Source organism: Zingiber officinale, chromosome 8A (assembly GCF_018446385.1).
Source record: "Zingiber officinale cultivar Zhangliang chromosome 8A, Zo_v1.1, whole genome shotgun sequence".
In the NCBI taxonomy this organism is placed as follows: domain Eukaryota; kingdom Viridiplantae; phylum Streptophyta; class Magnoliopsida; order Zingiberales; family Zingiberaceae; genus Zingiber; species Zingiber officinale.
This window is the reverse complement of record NC_056000.1, coordinates 58817883-58835809: the sequence shown is the minus strand read 5'-3', so window position 1 is coordinate 58835809 and position 17927 is coordinate 58817883. Positions and strand designations below refer to the sequence as shown.

The following is a 17927-nucleotide window of genomic DNA, read 5'->3' as shown; positions in this document are numbered from 1 at the left end:
GAGGAGTATAAAAAATTCAATTTCATACCCGCCCTACCCCACATATGCAATTTATGTTTTGTTTCATCCCATCACATTCACATGTCATGGCAAGTGGCTTTAATTAGGATAGTTCTTAATTGAGGCACGACAACTCGCCCTCTTGAAATAAAATGAGGGGGTTTGAAGTACATAATAGTGAGAAGGATGGTTTAACTTCTCGTATAGGTGCCACGGAGTTGGTCAATTGTAGTCTAAGTGCGGGTTGCAATAAATTATGGTAGGGTGACATCTTCAACAATAAGGAACATGATGGTTGCTAGAATGAAATCCCATGTATTGGGAGGCCACTAGAGGAGGATTTGCTATAACATCTATTAAGAGTATTCACATTGTTTTTTTTTTAAATAAGGACCTACCTATGATTTTTAAAAAATGATGGTCTGATATTAAAAAACACCAATTATACTCTAATCTACCCTTCTCCCCACCCATATAATTTTGTCCTTTCTTCTGCACAAACAACAACCAACATCTACCATCATCACCGCCCTCCCCCTCTCCTCATTTGCTCTTAGTACCTCCATCATGATCATTGCCCTCTCCCTCTCCTTATTGGCACACAACACCTCCACCATCATCATCGCCCTCACCTTGTCATTCACACACAACAATTCTCATGTTATCATCAATATGACATTGTTGCACACAATGCTACCATCATTGTTGCTTTTCTTCTAATGCAAGAGGGGATCCAAACAAGACAAGGCATGACAATGAGGCCTAATCGAACCCAATATGGCTTGGTCGTGTGGGCAAACACGGCATGGGCTGAGGGAGATTTGGATTCGCATCTTTTTGGGTTTACTTAATTGGTTATCTATGTTTATTAAGTTCAGTTAATTCTTTCCTTAATTATAGCTAGCCTTGTCCTTAACCCTAGCCGACCCTTTAAACAGACTTTTTCTGTTAAGTCCCTTAATCTTAGGGGACTAAGTCTCGTTGGTTAATTTTCCGTTTAGATTTTTTGTTGGTTAATTTGTCCTTAATACTAAGCCTTGTTGGTTAATTTTCCATTTAGATATTTTTAAGGGTTTTGAGAGCTATATAAACCTATGCTTAGATGATGTTTAGGACAAGTTATTTTGATATTGAATCAATTGGTTTCGCTTAAGACATGTTAAGGTTACATCTCTTTTTCTTTGCGCTCTTGATTTCATAATAGGTTTAAGCCTAATTTCAGCTACTCCTTTATTTTTATATTACTCTCTCTTGTTTTCTTGTTAATCCCTCTGCGACTTCACGCCCTGAAATAATATACATATTCTGCTCGGCGTCAGTTGGTATCAGAGCTCAAGAGCTAATGAAGGGTTGTCGTGGATATGTTCGTGGTCGCAACAGGCAGGTTTTAAATGAGGAAGTCTCGCACCGTGATTGTAGCACCCAAGATGAGATACTTGAAGATCTACAAATCTCGGAGTTAACCCAACGTTTAACGGCACGAGAACATTGTGGTGATTGTAACAGGCAGGTTCCGATTGAGGAAGCCCAACACCAAGATTGCAACGTTCATTGTCATAAGATTTTTTCTTCTTCTTTCAAAGACTCCTATCTCAATTATGCCAAAATCCGGGAACATCATGGAGACCTCGGATTTCAAGTTAACCTACCTGAGTTTTTTGGTACAAAACAAGCAACAGAGTTTGTTGATTGGATCAACGAAGTGAAGCAAATTTTTTACCATGAAGAAGTGACCGATCATATGAAAATAAAATTGGTCTCCACCAAACTCAAGGGTCGAGCATCGACGTAGTGGGAACAATTGAGGCAATCACGTAAAAGATGAGGCAAAATCAAGATCACCGATTGGAACAAAATGAAAAAGAAGATGGAGAGACAATTCCTTCCGTTTGGTTTCCCACAACCTTTGTCTCAACGACTTCACACGTTGAGGCGAGATGCTAGATTGATCGTTGATTATATGGAAGAGTTTGCTCAGCATGATCTATACAAAACTAAGGAAAATATTGAACTAGTATATGATGATTATGGAGCGGACGAAGTGCTTGAAGATGATCCTTTATTCGTTCCGGATTCATGTTTTGTCCAGCAAGGTAATTCTGAACTTCTTATAAAATTATATCAAGCAACTGATTGTAAACCATTTGAGGAAGACCGAAGAGATTTGTGATCTGATATACAATGATGAAGGAGTTGACAATGTGCAACAATTATTTTCAGACTGTGCTGAATTTATTCCAGAAGATCTTTCTCCTAGATTACCACCTATGGAAGATACCCAGCAATAAATTGACCTTGTTTTGAGGTCGATTTGCCTCCTTAGCCCGCATATTGTATTAATTCCAAGATGGTTAGACCCCTCTCATACCTAAAGGACAACAAGACCTTTAGACTTTCATTTATGCCTAGCTTCGACCTCTCCTTTTTACGGTTATATGGCCTCTCCATTTTGTGGTTCTATCTTGGAGGAGATGGATCCGTGAAACACATTAAAAACCATTCCGATGATCTTATTTTTTAGATTAAATCTAGTATAGATTCTTCTTCTTATGATAGCAGCAAGCGGGACCCTTTAAATAGAACTTCTAGTGACACTAAATTATTAGGACAATTTGATCTTGCTGCAAGCTATGAACACACGTCAATCCAGAGAATTATATATTCATATTCAATAATTGGTGATAAGTCTTATGAGTGTGTGAGCCAGGAATTTCAAAGATAGGACATGTGGGAGAACTTTGTTCTTAACTAACAGCCATGATTGCTTACTAGCATTAACATGTCTTCAGCAGATACCATCATCATCTATAGTTATAAGAAGTCATTGAATGACCTGCATTCCTTCTAAAAGATAACCATGGAGTCACCAAATGATCAAGTACTTGTTCTTCATCTTTATTCATCCTTTACGGAAGAAGGAAAACTACTGGTGTTAGCAGAAGAGCACATAGCAGACAAGCAGAATCAAACACAGTCTGATTGTGTCCCTAGGCACAGCCATGTGTTGGGGATCGTATGGCCGGCTAGAAGGGGATTGAATAGACATTGACCCCAAGTTGATCGCTTCCTACGTATTCGTTAGTGCACAGCGAAAAACAAACAAATACGAATACGAATACAAATATGAAAACTAAAGACTAAGAAAGAAATGCAAACCGCTAACACGTTTCCTTTAACGTGGTTCGGAGATTAGGGCTCCTACTCCATGGCTGTCCATAAGGTGGACGATCCCTCAATCCTTCGGTGAATTAGCCCCCGGCAAACTCCGGCTATCTCAAGTCTCCTTGTGGGTGGAGAAACCTCACCACAACTCCAACCAAGACCTCTTGGACACAAAGAAAACCTTGAGTACTTAGTGACTACTAATTAGAGTTAACCACATCTAATTTCGTCAACTTTGGCTAGCCATCCCAAGCTCCCTTATATAGAGCTTGGAAGAAACAGTCTTGCTATTTTTACCGTTATCAATCGACTGGTCTTTGCACCAGTCGACTAGTGTCCGGCCAACGTTTCTCTAACGGGTCTTTACTAGTGGTCCTTACACCAGTCGACTGATCCCTGCCGTTTGGGCCCAAAAACTCTCTGTGCTCTACCCCAGTCGACTGGTCCAGTAACAATCGACTGGTAAAACCCTAAATATAGGATTTCCCTTCCCGAGTACATTTCTCTCACACTCAGACGCTCACGACTCACTTGACTCTTCTTCACAGCTTTGATCTCTTGCCTTTAAGTCTACTTCCTTTGGCTCTCGTCCTATAAATGCATTCAAGCCCATGGCTCGTCTCCAATGTCATCCTTTGCATATGCCTCGAAGTAGCTTCCCTTAACCCTTGTCCTTGCTGTCTTGTCCACGGTCCTTCGGATGTTTCATCCTTCACCGGACCCGAAACCATCAAGCTGAGTCATATGTGTATCCTGCAAACCTACACACTCATATATACATATCAAATACGAGGGTGAACCTAACTTAAACCCTTTGCCCAAACATCAAAACACATGGTCGCACGGATCATTGGGATTGCTCCAACACCATGTTCCCTACTATGCCATGGTAAAGAAGACCTCTCTATACTCTATTGACAGCTAATGATGCATCAAAGAAGCTTGACATTAGCACTGGTCCACAAGTTACACCACCTAGTACGAAGAATATTGCAAATCCAGAGTGGACAGTGTATTGTTCTTGGGTTTTCCCACAAATATCAGGAACGTTTATTCAAACATATGTTCGGCATGCACATCCACATCAGAAGCTTATTGGGTTATATCCTAAGGGATTCAGGTTCCAGAGCAAGGAAGTTAGTCCCTTTGGTAGATCGACTTCAAACAGTTTGCTTCAAGGAAGGGAAGCTCAACAAAATTTTGTGCTTACACTGCAGCTGGAAAATTGCCATGGGTTTGCTGGTTTTGGCCAACTAAAACCTTTACGATTGTTGTTACCAACATTGTCGTTGTTCTTTAAAAGAAATATATTGCATAGGGATGATGAACACACACATGTACAAAGTGATACAACTTTGTATTCAGCAAGTAATGCTTCATGCCATCTTCTTCAATTTGCTATCCAAATTACTGTTAAGACTATGCAGCAGGTTGATCCCGCTTTAAAAGGATTTTGTTCGGTATTCTCAGCACTTACCACAGGTTCGGTGATAGCCACAAGATCCCATAGAAGTTCAGAGTCAAGAGGGCTAGGAACTCTATTAATTACTCTAAAAACTACTGCTGAAACTGCTGAGGATGCAACCAAGGTAGTAACGTTTTTGGCAGATTGGGTTTGAGTAAACGAATGAATGATCAGATTGGAATGGAAGCTCTAAGTTGTTTGAGAACATCTCTCTTAAGCTTCAATCCCTCTGAACAAGATTCCTTTCTATACTTGAGTATTAATCTAGGTATTGAAACAAAGTTGAAGTCACTAATAAGCATGCTGAGTTATTCAGAGATTATTACAGAATCCAAGAGCTGGTATTTCGAATTCAGAAATTTCTCTATAGATCTTTATCATACTCACGGTATAGTAATGAGCCCCCCCCCAACACTTTTATGGTTTCTGTTGAAAAGAGTGTGTTTTGTGCAGTTCGATTTTTCATCATTGTTTGGAGTCAACTTGAAAACGAATTTATTTTCAACGGTGATATAACTGTGCAGAATATTTTTGATCAGGTTACGGTGACAATGGAGTTTCTTATGGCTTGTTGCATAATCGAAAGTCAGTCCTTGGTTCAGAAAAGGGCTCACTTCATTATGTTATCGATGGACGTTCTTAAAGCACGGCCTTCTCAGCGTATTCATGGGACTGCTATCCTCCCTTGGCAAGATAAATGGATTGTATCATTTTTTTGAATCAGTTATGAAACACCCAAGTCCTTGTGTTGTGCGCCGGATACACCCACCCTAAACTCGAGGACAAATTCTCTTCAACTCCGAGCGACTGATGCGGGAGGGGATCCAAACAAGACAAGGCATGACAACGAGACCTAATCGAACCCAACATGGCTTGGTCATGTGGGCAAACACGGCATGGGCTGAGGGAGATTTGGATCCGCATCTTTTTGGTTTTGTTATTAAGTTCTGTTAATTTTTTCCTTAATTATAGCCAGTGTTCGAACCCTAGGCGGCCGCTTAGGCGTTGTGCGGCGGCAGGCCGCGCCGAAAACCTAACAGGTGGGTAACCTAGGCGGCCTAGCCGCCTAGGCGGCCCTCGACGGGCCTCTGCGTTGCGGCACAGATATTTTAGGCTTTTAAGTTTTAATATGTTTGTAAATCGAAAATCCTAATTTGCTCTTTTGCGTTTGCGTGAAGAGGCTCTTCGTCTTCTCTCATCGCCGCGGTAGTTACTTCCGGTAAGTTTTTACTTTTTTCTTTGTTTCTGTTATTTTTTTTTCCTGATGAGTCATCGTCGCAGCACGTCTCCGGCGATGTCGGACGCGTCGCGGGACGCGTCCACAGCCACCAGAAGCGTCGCAGGACATGGCCGGCGGCATCTCGGGATGCTTCCAATGGCGCCGGAAGCTTTCCGTGACACTTCTGACGTCGCTAGAAACAATGTCAGACTTCACCAGACGCGTTGGAAGCGTCCGGTGGCGTCGGAGGCCTCCCGCGAGGCGGTGGTGGCGACAGTCATCGCGTGCTTTTTCAATACTATGCATAATTTGTTTTAGGATTTAATGAAATAAAATAACTCCCAACTGGGATATAATTTTAATAATAGGATTTCATAAAGTCTAATTAAATTATCTCAATTAAATATATTTAAAATTTACTTTTTTAATAAATATTATTAATTTATATAAAACAAATTTAAATATATAAAGATTATATTTAAAATTCTAATAAACATAATTAATTTATATAATCAGATTTAAATATATAAATAATATATTTAAAATTTATTTTTAATAAATATTATTAATTTATATAACAGATTTAAAAATTATATTTAAAATTTAGAAAATTCTAATAAATATTATTAATTTATATAAATCAGATTTAAAAATATAAAAATTATATTTAAAATTTAAAAATTCCAATAAATATTATTAATTTATAATTTTATATAAATCAGATTTATAAATTTTATATATTATTAATTTATATTAATCATATTTAAAATTATATTAAAATTTAAAAAATCCAATAAATATTATTAATTTATATAAATCAGATTTATATATATATATTCAATTTTATTAATTAGATTAAGATATATAAAAAAATATTCTCAGACTTGTTAATGCTATATTTTGCTTTGTATAATTAAATTTTGTTATGTTATATATAATTTTCTCAGGTTATCATAATAGTAAGCAATCCATCTTTCACGGCATCTGTCACTCAACTTGAATTAGGAGAAAGTCAAATGATATTGGATAGGAGTTTAGGATATTGATTGATCCTAAGAACCTCGACAAAATTAAATGCAAGTTGTGTGAAAAAAACGATGTCGGGGGGAGTGTAGGATCAAGGAGCACATAGTAAATATACCTGGAAATGTATCTAGTTGTCGAAAAGAATCTCAAGAACATAAAAATAAGTGCAAAAAGGTTATTTTAGAAGGAAGGAACAGAAAGAAAAACAAAATAATGGAAGAACAAAATTGCAGAGCAGAGGTGACTATTTCTCTTGATGAAGAAGGTCTTGAAATTAAAGGGATAGATGGAATTAAAAAACCTTTTCTACTTGGCCCCATGGATAGATATGCATCAGCAATTACTCCCAAAAATGCAGGCTCTAGTGGGAGTAAAGTGCTTCGCTAAAAAAATATAAATGAGGCTTTTTTCAAAGAGAGAACTCAACAAGTTCAACAATATGTTGTGAGATGGGTTTATGAAAATGGAATCCCATTTAATGTTGTTGATAATGATAGCTTAAAACAACTAATGGAGGCAATGAGTCAATTTGGACCAGGATTTAAGCCTCCAACTCAATATCAACTTAAGGAGCTTGAAAGCCGAAGTTGAAAGAACAAAGCAACTGCTAAACAAACATGAAGAAGAATGGGCAAAGAATGGGTGCTCGATCATGACAAATGCATGGAGTGATAGAAAAAGAAGAAGCATCTTAAATATGTGTGTTAATTGCAAGCTGGGTACTACATTTTTAGAGTCTAAGGAGTCTTCAGACGAGGCACAAACAGCAGAACTTTTTTTTTTGAATATGTTGACAAGTGTGTTGAACAAGTTGGAGCTCAGAATATTGTTCAGATTATAACAGACTATGCCACCAATAATATGGCTGCAGCTAAATTGATGAGGGAAAAGCGACCTAGGATCTTTTGAAGTTCATGTGCAACTCACACCATTAATCTCATGCTTGAAAGTATTGGCAAGCTTCCACAATATAAAAAGGTTATTAAGCAAGCCAAGTCTTTTACCATTTTCATCTATTGCTCACCATAAGACTTTGTCATTGATGACAAGTTTCACGAAGAAAAGAGACATAGTCCGACCAGGAGTTACCAAGTTTACATCAAATTTCCTCACATTACAAAGTTTGATTAAGAAAAAGCTAGTTTAAGGTCATGTTTACAAGTGATCCGTGGGAGAAATGTAAATGGTCAAAAACAAATAAAGGAAAATTGGCTTACTCTACAGTGATAAGCATGGGTTTTTGGACTAGTGTGACACTTTGTTTGAAAATATTTGCTCCTTTGGTAAGAGTTCTTTGATTGGTAGATGGAGATAGAAAGTCATCGATGGGATTTCTATATGGGGAGCTTCTTCAAGCTAAAAATGATATCAAGTTGGCCCTGAACAACGTGGACTCAAATTATCAGCCTATCATAGTCATTATTGAGTCAAAAATGAAGGACAGACTTGATACATCATTGCATACCACTGCCTTTTTGTTGAATCCCTATTTTTACTATAAAGATAGTTCTATTGCTCTTTATGAGGAGGTTGCAACGAGGATTTTTGAATGCATGGAAATTTTGCATGCCAATGAGTTAGATCTACAAGATGCAATTATTAATAAGGAATTTGCAAAATATAGAGATAAGACTAGGTTATTTAGAAAAGCATTGGCACCAAAAGCATGTGAAAAAAATGATGATACATTTGATCCATGTGTCTGGTGGAGTACATGCGGTGCTCATACACCCAACTTGCTAAGGGTGGCATTAAGGATACTTTCATTAACTATAAGTTCATCTGGGTGTAAAAGAAATTAGAGTACATTTAAAGGAGTAAGTTTTAAACTTTCAGTCTTTACTTAAAGTAGCTATAATTTTTAAAGTTTATATTCATGTACTAACTATAATATTTACTTTCTCTTTTTTTTTAGATTCATACAAAGAAAAGAAATAGTTTGGATGTCAACAGGTTGAAAATCTAGTATTTGTCCAATTTAATGCTAGATTGTTGAACAAATAAAAAAAAGAGAAAAAAAAAAGGAATGTCGATGTCCTTCTTGCAAAAGATGCTTCAAATGCACAAGGTTGGATTGTGGATGGTGGGGAAGATGATGAAATTGAACTAGGTTCCGAGCTCACTTGGCAAATGTTGATGAAGCAAGTGGAGAAGATGAAAATCTACAATCCCGAAGAAGTTCTAGTGTGAGAGAACTTCATGAAGATAATTTTACATCCGAAGAAAAAGAGGAGGATCACAATAATGATATTAAGTTTGTTCGATGAAGAACAAGTTATTGAAATTATAGAGAAGAAGAAGTAGAATAAATCTAAGTCTATAAGATATTATTAGTTGTGTAATTTTGAACTCATTTTGTTAAGGCATGACTTATGTTATTCAACAATTATATTTTGCTTAGTGGTTCACAATGATGTAATCTTGAATTGAACTCTTGCTACTATTTTCTAATGTTTTCCACCACTAAAGTTGTTTTAGCTTATAACAAGGTTTTAAAATTCGAGTTGGATAAATGTTCTATTGTTTACTACATGATTATGATGACTTACTACATGTTTTACTGTTCAACTGTTTCTTTTGCTCGTATTTACTGAGTTTATTATATTTTTTTGCACAAAATTGTTAGTTTTCTTTTCTAGTTTTTCATTTTTTGGGAAAGTATGCATTTATTTCAGCATACATAGTTCGATCTCTATTGCTATGAAATTGTTTAAGACAACATTCAGATTTACATATGACATTGTCCACAATCCACATAAATCAAGGGCTAGGCGCTGATCTACCGCCCGATTAGCACTTAGCCAATTTTAGAACCTTGATTATAGCTAGCATTGTCCTTAACCCTAGTCGTCCCTTTAAATAGATTTTTTCGGTTTAAGTTCCTTAATCTTAGGGGACTAAGTCTCGTTGGTTAATTTTCAATTTAAATTTTTTTGATGATTTTGAAAACTATATAAACCTATGCTTAGATGATGTTTAGGACAAGTTATTTTGATATTGAATCAATTGGTTTCGCTTAAGCCACGTTATGGCTAGATCTCTTTTTCTTTGCGCTCTTGATTTCATAATAGGTTTAAGCCTAATTTCGGCTACTCCTTTTTTTTGTGTTACTCTCTCTTGTTTTCTTGTTAATTCCTTTGCGCCTTCATGCCCCAAAATAATATACATATTCTGCTCGGCGTCATCTTCCCCTCTACTCACACATAGCCTTATAATCATTGCCTCACCTACGACACCACGACCACCATGTTGTCATTGTTGTTGATCCCTCTTCTTTGCTTTTTCCTTCAGCACAGACAATGAAACCCCCTCCTTTGTTTCTTTAGCACAAGCAACAAGACATGAAGTGGGGTTGTTTCCTTTAGTGTCCAACGACTCTACTTGGTGTCATGTATATTCCAATCACCAAAGAGCAAGGGTATAGAAAGCCCCCTCCTCACCTTGCTTTGTTGATAATGAGATCCTTTTATTTGTCTCACTTTCATCTTGGTCCTTTGAAACTCGAACTTGAAACTTATTCATTCAATTGGAACAACTTGTGTCATCATCTATGAATCTCCTACCAAGCTTTATGGGGAAATAGTTTGGAGTGAATCTTCATGGCAAGAGACTAGTCTCAAATTATTTTGTTTCCTTTCTATTACTCTCTTGAATCAATTTCAACATGTGTCTCATTTTGTTCAATTAGTGTTTAGATCCCAGTTGTTTATAGTTATAGTTCTTGTTCTCCTTTAGCCACAACAAGATTAAAAGCCTTTCGGGTATGCTATATTTGTCACTTTTGGTATGCTACTTCTAATCTATAATTGAATTAAAATTTAGTCTTTATATTGTTGCATCAAAAGGTAATCAATGCTTCTTGAGGAAGAGTTTAGCCCTATGTGCATAGATGAAAAAGTTTTGTTTAAGGCCCTTGCTTTTGAGTTTCTTTTTAATGCCAAAGGAGCTTAGAGTTGCATGGGTCAGCTAGTGCAACCTAACTACCTAAGTCTTGTTTAAGTTGGTTTTTCTTATTTTTGCTCAATTCCATTTGATATTTTCCTTGAACACGATTAAATTGATTAAGTAAAATTACAAGATATACAGAATATATTATTTTAGAAGGGGAGAAATTAAAGGAAGTTCTTGCATGATGAAATAAGTGTACAGATAAATCTATTAGGGGTAATTAAAATAAAATAAATAAATATTTCATTGTACTTGTTTCTTGTTGTACACATTGATGGATATATGTGGGTGATAAGCATGGGGAATTTTATCTCACAAATACTCTACACTCTTGCCTTATACTTGTCTTTTATTTGTTTGTCCTTTTATAATGCTTATAGTTTTTTATTGCTTAATTATTGTATACCTTTGTTATTAGTGATAACACAATTTGTGCTAGGTGAATTTCATATTATTAACCTCTATATACAATGCATCCTTTGCTGTATGGATTATGGGTTGTTTACCCTCTAAAAGGGCAACTGGTGCACGAAGCTCCTGCCAATGTGGGGTCCCGGGAAGGGTCTATTGTACGCAGTCTTATCCTACTTTGTAAAAAGTTGTTTCTGAGACTAGAACCTGTAACTTCCAAGTCACACAGCAACAACTTTACGGCTACGCCCAAGCTCCCCTTCTATATCTATAAATATATGACACATTCCTTATTCGGTAGATTGTGGATCATTTACCCTTATATATTATATATGATGCATCCGTTACTATGTGAATTGAGAGTCATCCATTCTCTATATGATATATATTAATTTTCATACAAAATAAGATGGAAAGCAACTTATAACGATAATGATGAAATTGCTTAGGAAGAATTAAAGAGAAATAACAAGCACTCTTATGATTATTTGATGTTAAAAGGATATAAAATACATTTTAAGTTGCTAAATATTTTATTTATATGAGATATTATATCATGCACATCCCCTCTTACCCCTACTTTGCACTTGTAGCTCATGCATCATTTTTCCTTTAACCTCTGGATTTATAGATTAGAGGCGACCTTTCGAGATTTAATTTTTGTTAGATATTGATCGTGCTCAAATAGACCTGAGGACCTCATTAGATATGGGTTTATTTATGTCTTTTTTTATTTTCTTTATGCATTTTCCTTTGTTGTATTGTTAATGTGAGCATGGTCCAATTGTCAGAATGAGTTATAACATTATGTCAAGATATTTTTAAGTTAATAAAATTTCTAGCATTTATTGTTATTATAGTTGTCTTCAATTGATGGTTATTTTGTAGTTATAATGCAACAGTGGATATTATTACGAGTGAGGTGCTTATTGATTGTATAAGGATAAAACCCTTTGATTTGTGACAGCATCACGTGACCTTATCCTCCCTGGGGGATCGTAGCCTTCTCCCCTAGTGTAAAGGTATCGAGAATGGTTTATCAAACCTTGTTGAGAAGCATGGGTGTGCAACTCTCAAATCTAATAGAGGACTTTAGCAAGAGTTTCTAGTTTGTAAACTTGAGGGGAGGACAAACGTATCTTAGTAGGCTTGTCTGAAGAATTCAAGTGGGATTGATAGGCTAGAGAATGAGAGATCCTCAACTCGATTTGTCAATGAGGAACTTCAAAGAAGGGCAACATACTAGTGGAGGCTACAAAAGTAGCATGGGAAGAGGAAAGATATATGTTACACTAAGAGATGGTTTAGGAGTCAACTTCTTTAGGAGTCTAAAACAGCCGTAAAATAAGAATGACACAAGCCAACGAAGAGTTCCTAATACAATCAATGATGTAATACCAAACTCAATCTTTCAAAATTCAACAATTATTATAAAGAAAATGATTAATATAGAGAGGTTGGGGTGTCTTTTAAAGATATGAAAAAGGAATTCTGTACCTAAAAAAATGGATCAAAATTGGAATAATCTCCTATTTTATGGATAAGGGAGTAACAAAATTAAATTCTACCTTTATTAACTTATTTTCCTAAATAAAATTACCAAAATAAAATTTTACAAAGTTTAAAATTTTAAAATTGAATTTCCAATTTGCATTATCAAATCTATGATTGACACATGCACTTCTTTAATGAGGGAAACAAAAAAGTAACTGATGAATTTACAATGTATTCCACGTAGCTTATATTGTCTCATACTAAAATAGAGTTTAGATAGAATAACTAAAATAAGAACAACAATTATATTTGTTTAGCAAGGTTCATATATACTAGTGATCCATAAAGGATTGTAGTGAAAGCATAGTGAATGAAGAAAAAAAAGTAGAGTGAGGGATAAAGAATACATACTAGTTATCACACTTGCCACATGAATTCACAGGGAAAATTACCTACTAAGTCAAACAAGCAAATAAAAATTAAAGTCAATCTTACTGTAATGGAAATGCCAGCCAATCCACGATGGTTGCTCACCACAATGTTCTGCCCTTGCTTTGCCAAACTATATGTCAAATGCTTGAGGTACTGCAGATTTGTGTTGATGCTAAGATGTCAATAATTTGAAATGCTTGAGGTACTGCTTGGCAAATACTAGATCTCAACTTGAAATGTTTTTTAAAGTGAAAACTCCACAAGGGCACAGAATTAGTCGGGTCCAACTAGATATAACAACAAAATAGAAGGAGCAACAAAGTGTTTGTGGTCTTCAACATCTGGCCTGAATTCATGAATAAAAAAGATGGGTGTGTAGAAAAATAAAACTAGGAGAAACTGCACTTCGAACAATAACTTGATGAACTTAAGTCATGTGATAAAATGGTAGCATCATCTAGGAACGAAAGGCTTCATTTGCTTCCTGGTGTCATAAGTGAGCTAACAGGGTGTTATCAATCTCACATAACTAAGCCTTCACTTCAATCAAGGTTCCAATTCACAACCCAAAGCAGGTCTTCGATTCCTAAGAAGAATATGTAAGGTTCAGCTTACTGGTAGGTGTCTTGTGTTAGGCTACATTCCATGGATAATCCCTTGTCTGCTTCTTGATCATCATGATATGACCCAACGGGACTTGAGAAACAATACTCCTATTAATAATGTGCCGAAAAAAAAATCTTAAAGCTAAGTCACTGATATTAGTCTCATTTAGCTCCCAAAAATACATAATCCTTCTCAAAAATATCTGGTTTGTCCAAAAGAAAACCAATAACAATTAATTGTCGAAAAGGATTTCATATTTTGGATCACATACAAAACTTCTTCTTAATTATGAATAAGAGAAAAATAATAATTCATGGCGCACAAGCATTCTCAAAGCTTCCTTCACAAAATTATTATATATACCCTATAAATTGATAACATTGGTGATAAACAAATGATCTTTGGTGTGCCTTCAGTTAAACAGAAATTCTACCAACATAAAAAAGGCTTCTCCAACTCTGTGGTTTGGCAGAAAAAAATTCAATATTTAGGTAAAAGATTCCTAATTTTTTGAGCTCCCTTTCAATTCATCAAGATTATCAAGAAACCTCACAGATTCCAAGGCACTAAACGCTGAAAATGTCTTTTTAATGACAGAACAAATTTGGTGATTCTTTTCCCTCATCATTCACTTATTGTAACTTTACTACAGTAGATTAGGATTCTAATCTCATAGTTACTTATATTAAATATATCTATGAATATCTTTCAAGAAGTAGCAACTATCAGTCTTGTAGAAGGAAACATACAGGAGAATCAGAATCACTTGTTAGTCCAGGGATTACAACTACGATAGGAGTAGTATCATCTTGTGTTATGGACTTGTCCTTGTAATAGGAATCTCCTGCAACTGCAAAACACAAATGAACTTTAGTCATATCAAACTTGACATGAAAGAAATTGTCATTTGCAATGGATTACAAATGAAACTAGAATAGAAATTAATTTTTTCCTACCTTATAGAAAATGTGTTTTCGAGAATACTCAATAGGAGATGCTGACAAAGTGAAGAAAACTCTGCTAATACTTCAACAGTTTGCATGGATCATAGAAAAAAGAGATTCTATTTTGCAAGTATTGTTATTACTTTATCCACAGAGGCAACTATCTATCTTTCCTTACTCCTTTAGGGCCTTTTTGCTTAGAATCTTATATCACTACAAGTTACAACTGAAATTCCTAAAGGAAGAATATGTGATGGATGGCAACCCGCAAACTTGTGCAAGATTTGATAAAAAGTTAATAATAAAATAGTTTACAAAGAATTTATGTATAACCTGTTTAGCTACAGATTTATATAAAACACATAATGCAAGACAGAACTTGTTCAGAATGATCTGATCAATAATCTTTAGAAGCATAAATCAACAAAAGGGAATTTACTTCAGAAATGTAACTACCAAAGCTAACAATTAGCATCTACAACTAGAACTCAAGTGAAGTATTAAGGAAAATTTTTCACACCATAAATTATGTTGTAAATAATTTGAACTTTTAGTAGTACTCATGAAATGCTGAAGAGGATGGAATCAGTTTCTGCCACTCTACAGTTGAGACACACATATGTCAACCCTTGGTTCATTAGCAAAATGCTGAAAAAGTTAGCAAAAATAAATTTATTTAACAAGGGCTTTGGAAGATTAATTGTCATGTTTGAAGTTTTGTATCAGTGTGACACGCATCAATAACCCTAGAATAGCAATCTGGCATTCAAACACACTGAAAATATTAATCTTACCATCAGATGCAAGCAACCAATCCAAAGCAATGGTTCCACCATCATGTGTGCAGAATAATTGCCTGAAACATAAACCTAGTATTCATCAAAGCTTTTGATACTTAAAAAATCAATAGATGAACATAAAAAAAAAAAAAAACACGATCTATCTCAATTACAGAACATTATATTATAGAAGCATCTGAGAGAGAATGAAAAGAGAAAACATTCATAGACAAAGTAGGAGTATGAAGCTATATTGTTCCTTGTTGAAATTCTTTTGGCAGAAAAAAAATGTGGATCTAATTTTGCAGGACATAAGAACAGTACCCATCTAGGAACAACAAAGAGAGCATCTTCAGACCCCCTATAAAGAGATCTTTAGAAACGGATAGTCTTTGACTAGTAGAGGCCAACCCATAAAATTTTACTGAATGGGGTTGAACAAAGACGACTCAGTATGATTGTTTACAAAATCCAGGTCACTATATGATTCCATGGAAAAATCAAGGCAAAAAAGCAATGAAGTGAGTTCTAAGAACCTTCTGTAGGAAACGTTAGGAGGCCTTCCATAAAAATGCAAGAATGCCGTCTGAAGATGGGGACTCGGAAGCCACGGAGTGGGAACATACCTGAACAAAAGACACTAGTCATCACCTGACCCTGCAACCAAAATCGACACTGAAATAAACCAAAGGGAATCAGGGTTGAGCATGATTCACCTCCCTCGAAGCATTCGGCATTTGGCGACGATTCCTTCGTAGATATACGAATTCGGATTGAAGGTCAGAACTACTGGATCTCCCCTGAATCCACGGAGAAGATCCCTGAAGAAGTGGAACTCCAATAAGTTATAGACGAAGACGAGGAGGACGATGAGGCAGGCAAGAAGGTAATGGGCAGCCGGCACCATGGAGGCGGCGCGGAAAACGAGCTCTGAGGCGGAGACCTCATCGGTGCGGCAGTCGGACGCCATGGATTCCGGCGACATGGCGGAGCGAGGAGGATTCCCGAGAGCGACGGCTACGGCGACGACGTCCCGTTTTCATAAACGATGGGGTATAGCCGCCGGCAAGTTTGTGGGGTTTTCGAAATACCTGAAATTGTTTTAACTTACACATCGAGAATCTGCCAAGCGGCCCTGCCGATAAGCCACGTGTCTCTAGCCAATCAACGAGTGGGTAGACTCGTAAGATATGTTTAATTGATTAGAAAGCTAGCTATTAGAATATATGGTTGAAATTGAATACAAACAACTGAAGGCTAGATCGTCAGACTTAAAAAATAAATAAATCCAATTAATGTCGTTGAATAAGTTTGAAATAGTTAAAATTGTCCACTAAGCAAATATTTAAGATGCTAGAATGATAGTCATTGGTAAATAAGGTTTTATATCTAGATTTCAATCAATTGGAGGAAAACTGAGTCAACTAGATTCAAACAAAAACATTTATCGAGGCTTATTTACCCTTGGATTCAAGGGAAAGGGAACTCAAAAAACAACTATCACAATCAACAATTGATGTAAAAAAAAATAATAATGCTCACATCAAATGTTCTTCATCGTCGATCCCACGATGAGATAAGGAAAATAAATCAGGTACTGAATGACCACTTAAATGAGAAGATTATTTGTCGCACTTATAATTCGAACTCTTGTCCATTAATACAAGTCTATTACTTAAATACTAATTTAGTTATGTCCAGGGCACAATCACAATCAACAAGCAATGTCCTAAGGGCTTTTGATGATTTTCTTAACTTCTTCTTGTGTGAGATATATATATATTTTTTTTTTTTTTTTTTTTGCTTTTGTAGGTTTCATCTCTTATATTGTATCAAAGAAATAACTTTAATATAGGAGAATTTTCATGGTGATTTATCTAATGAGTGGCAAGTAGAGTAGGACAGTTCAAAGCATGATAAACCTTTTTATTAGTATTGCTTTTTTTTTCGTTGTCTTTATTTTTTTATTAAAAACATGAATAATTTTCATTTACAATCTAACATTTGACGGTCTTAAAAAAAATAAAAAACACCAACTGTGTGTGTTGCGCGGGATATCAAAATTCATATAATTTGGGCTTTTAGGTTGCGCGACATGCACAGTGCTCTAACTGGGCGAATTTATATAACTTACAAATTATATGAATTTTGATATCCTGCGTCACACGTACAGTGCATGACTTTTATTTTTATTTTGAATTAAAAAATAATTAAAATATTTATATAAGATTTCATTTTATCTCTAGGGTTAACTTCTCAATTGAATTATAATATTTAGTAAAAAATATTTAAAATAAAATAAATTTTAATATTTATGGAGTATTATAGTATATTTAGGGGATATATTCATGTATTAAGATTTATGTAAGGGAATATTAATTTTTTTAATTCAAAATCGAAAAATAATAATAAAAAGAAATTCTGATATGTTTTACCGCACA

At 35.5% G+C, this 17927-nt stretch overlaps 1 protein-coding gene across 3 annotated transcripts in view; it reads right to left on the bottom strand.

The window, feature by feature from the left end:
* LOC122009185 (phospholipase ABHD3-like) overlaps positions 1 to 16550 on the bottom strand; it is a 31120-nt gene extending 14570 nt beyond the window's left edge. For 2 of the 3 annotated variants that reach the window (XM_042565238.1, XM_042565239.1), the window contains exons 1-5: positions 16203 to 16550; positions 16023 to 16112; positions 15502 to 15563; positions 14513 to 14613; positions 13221 to 13310 (exon numbers count right to left, since the gene is read on the bottom strand). In XM_042565238.1, the coding sequence (XP_042421172.1) occupies positions 13221 to 13310; positions 14513 to 14613; positions 15502 to 15563; positions 16023 to 16112; positions 16203 to 16471 (612 nt within the window). In that variant the 5' untranslated portion in view covers positions 16472 to 16550. The remainder of the gene's footprint in view (positions 1 to 13220; positions 13311 to 14512; positions 14614 to 15501; positions 15564 to 16022; positions 16113 to 16202) is intronic. The other variant, XM_042565240.1, reaches the window with a different exon arrangement.
* Between the last annotated feature and the right edge of the window lie 1377 nt (positions 16551 to 17927).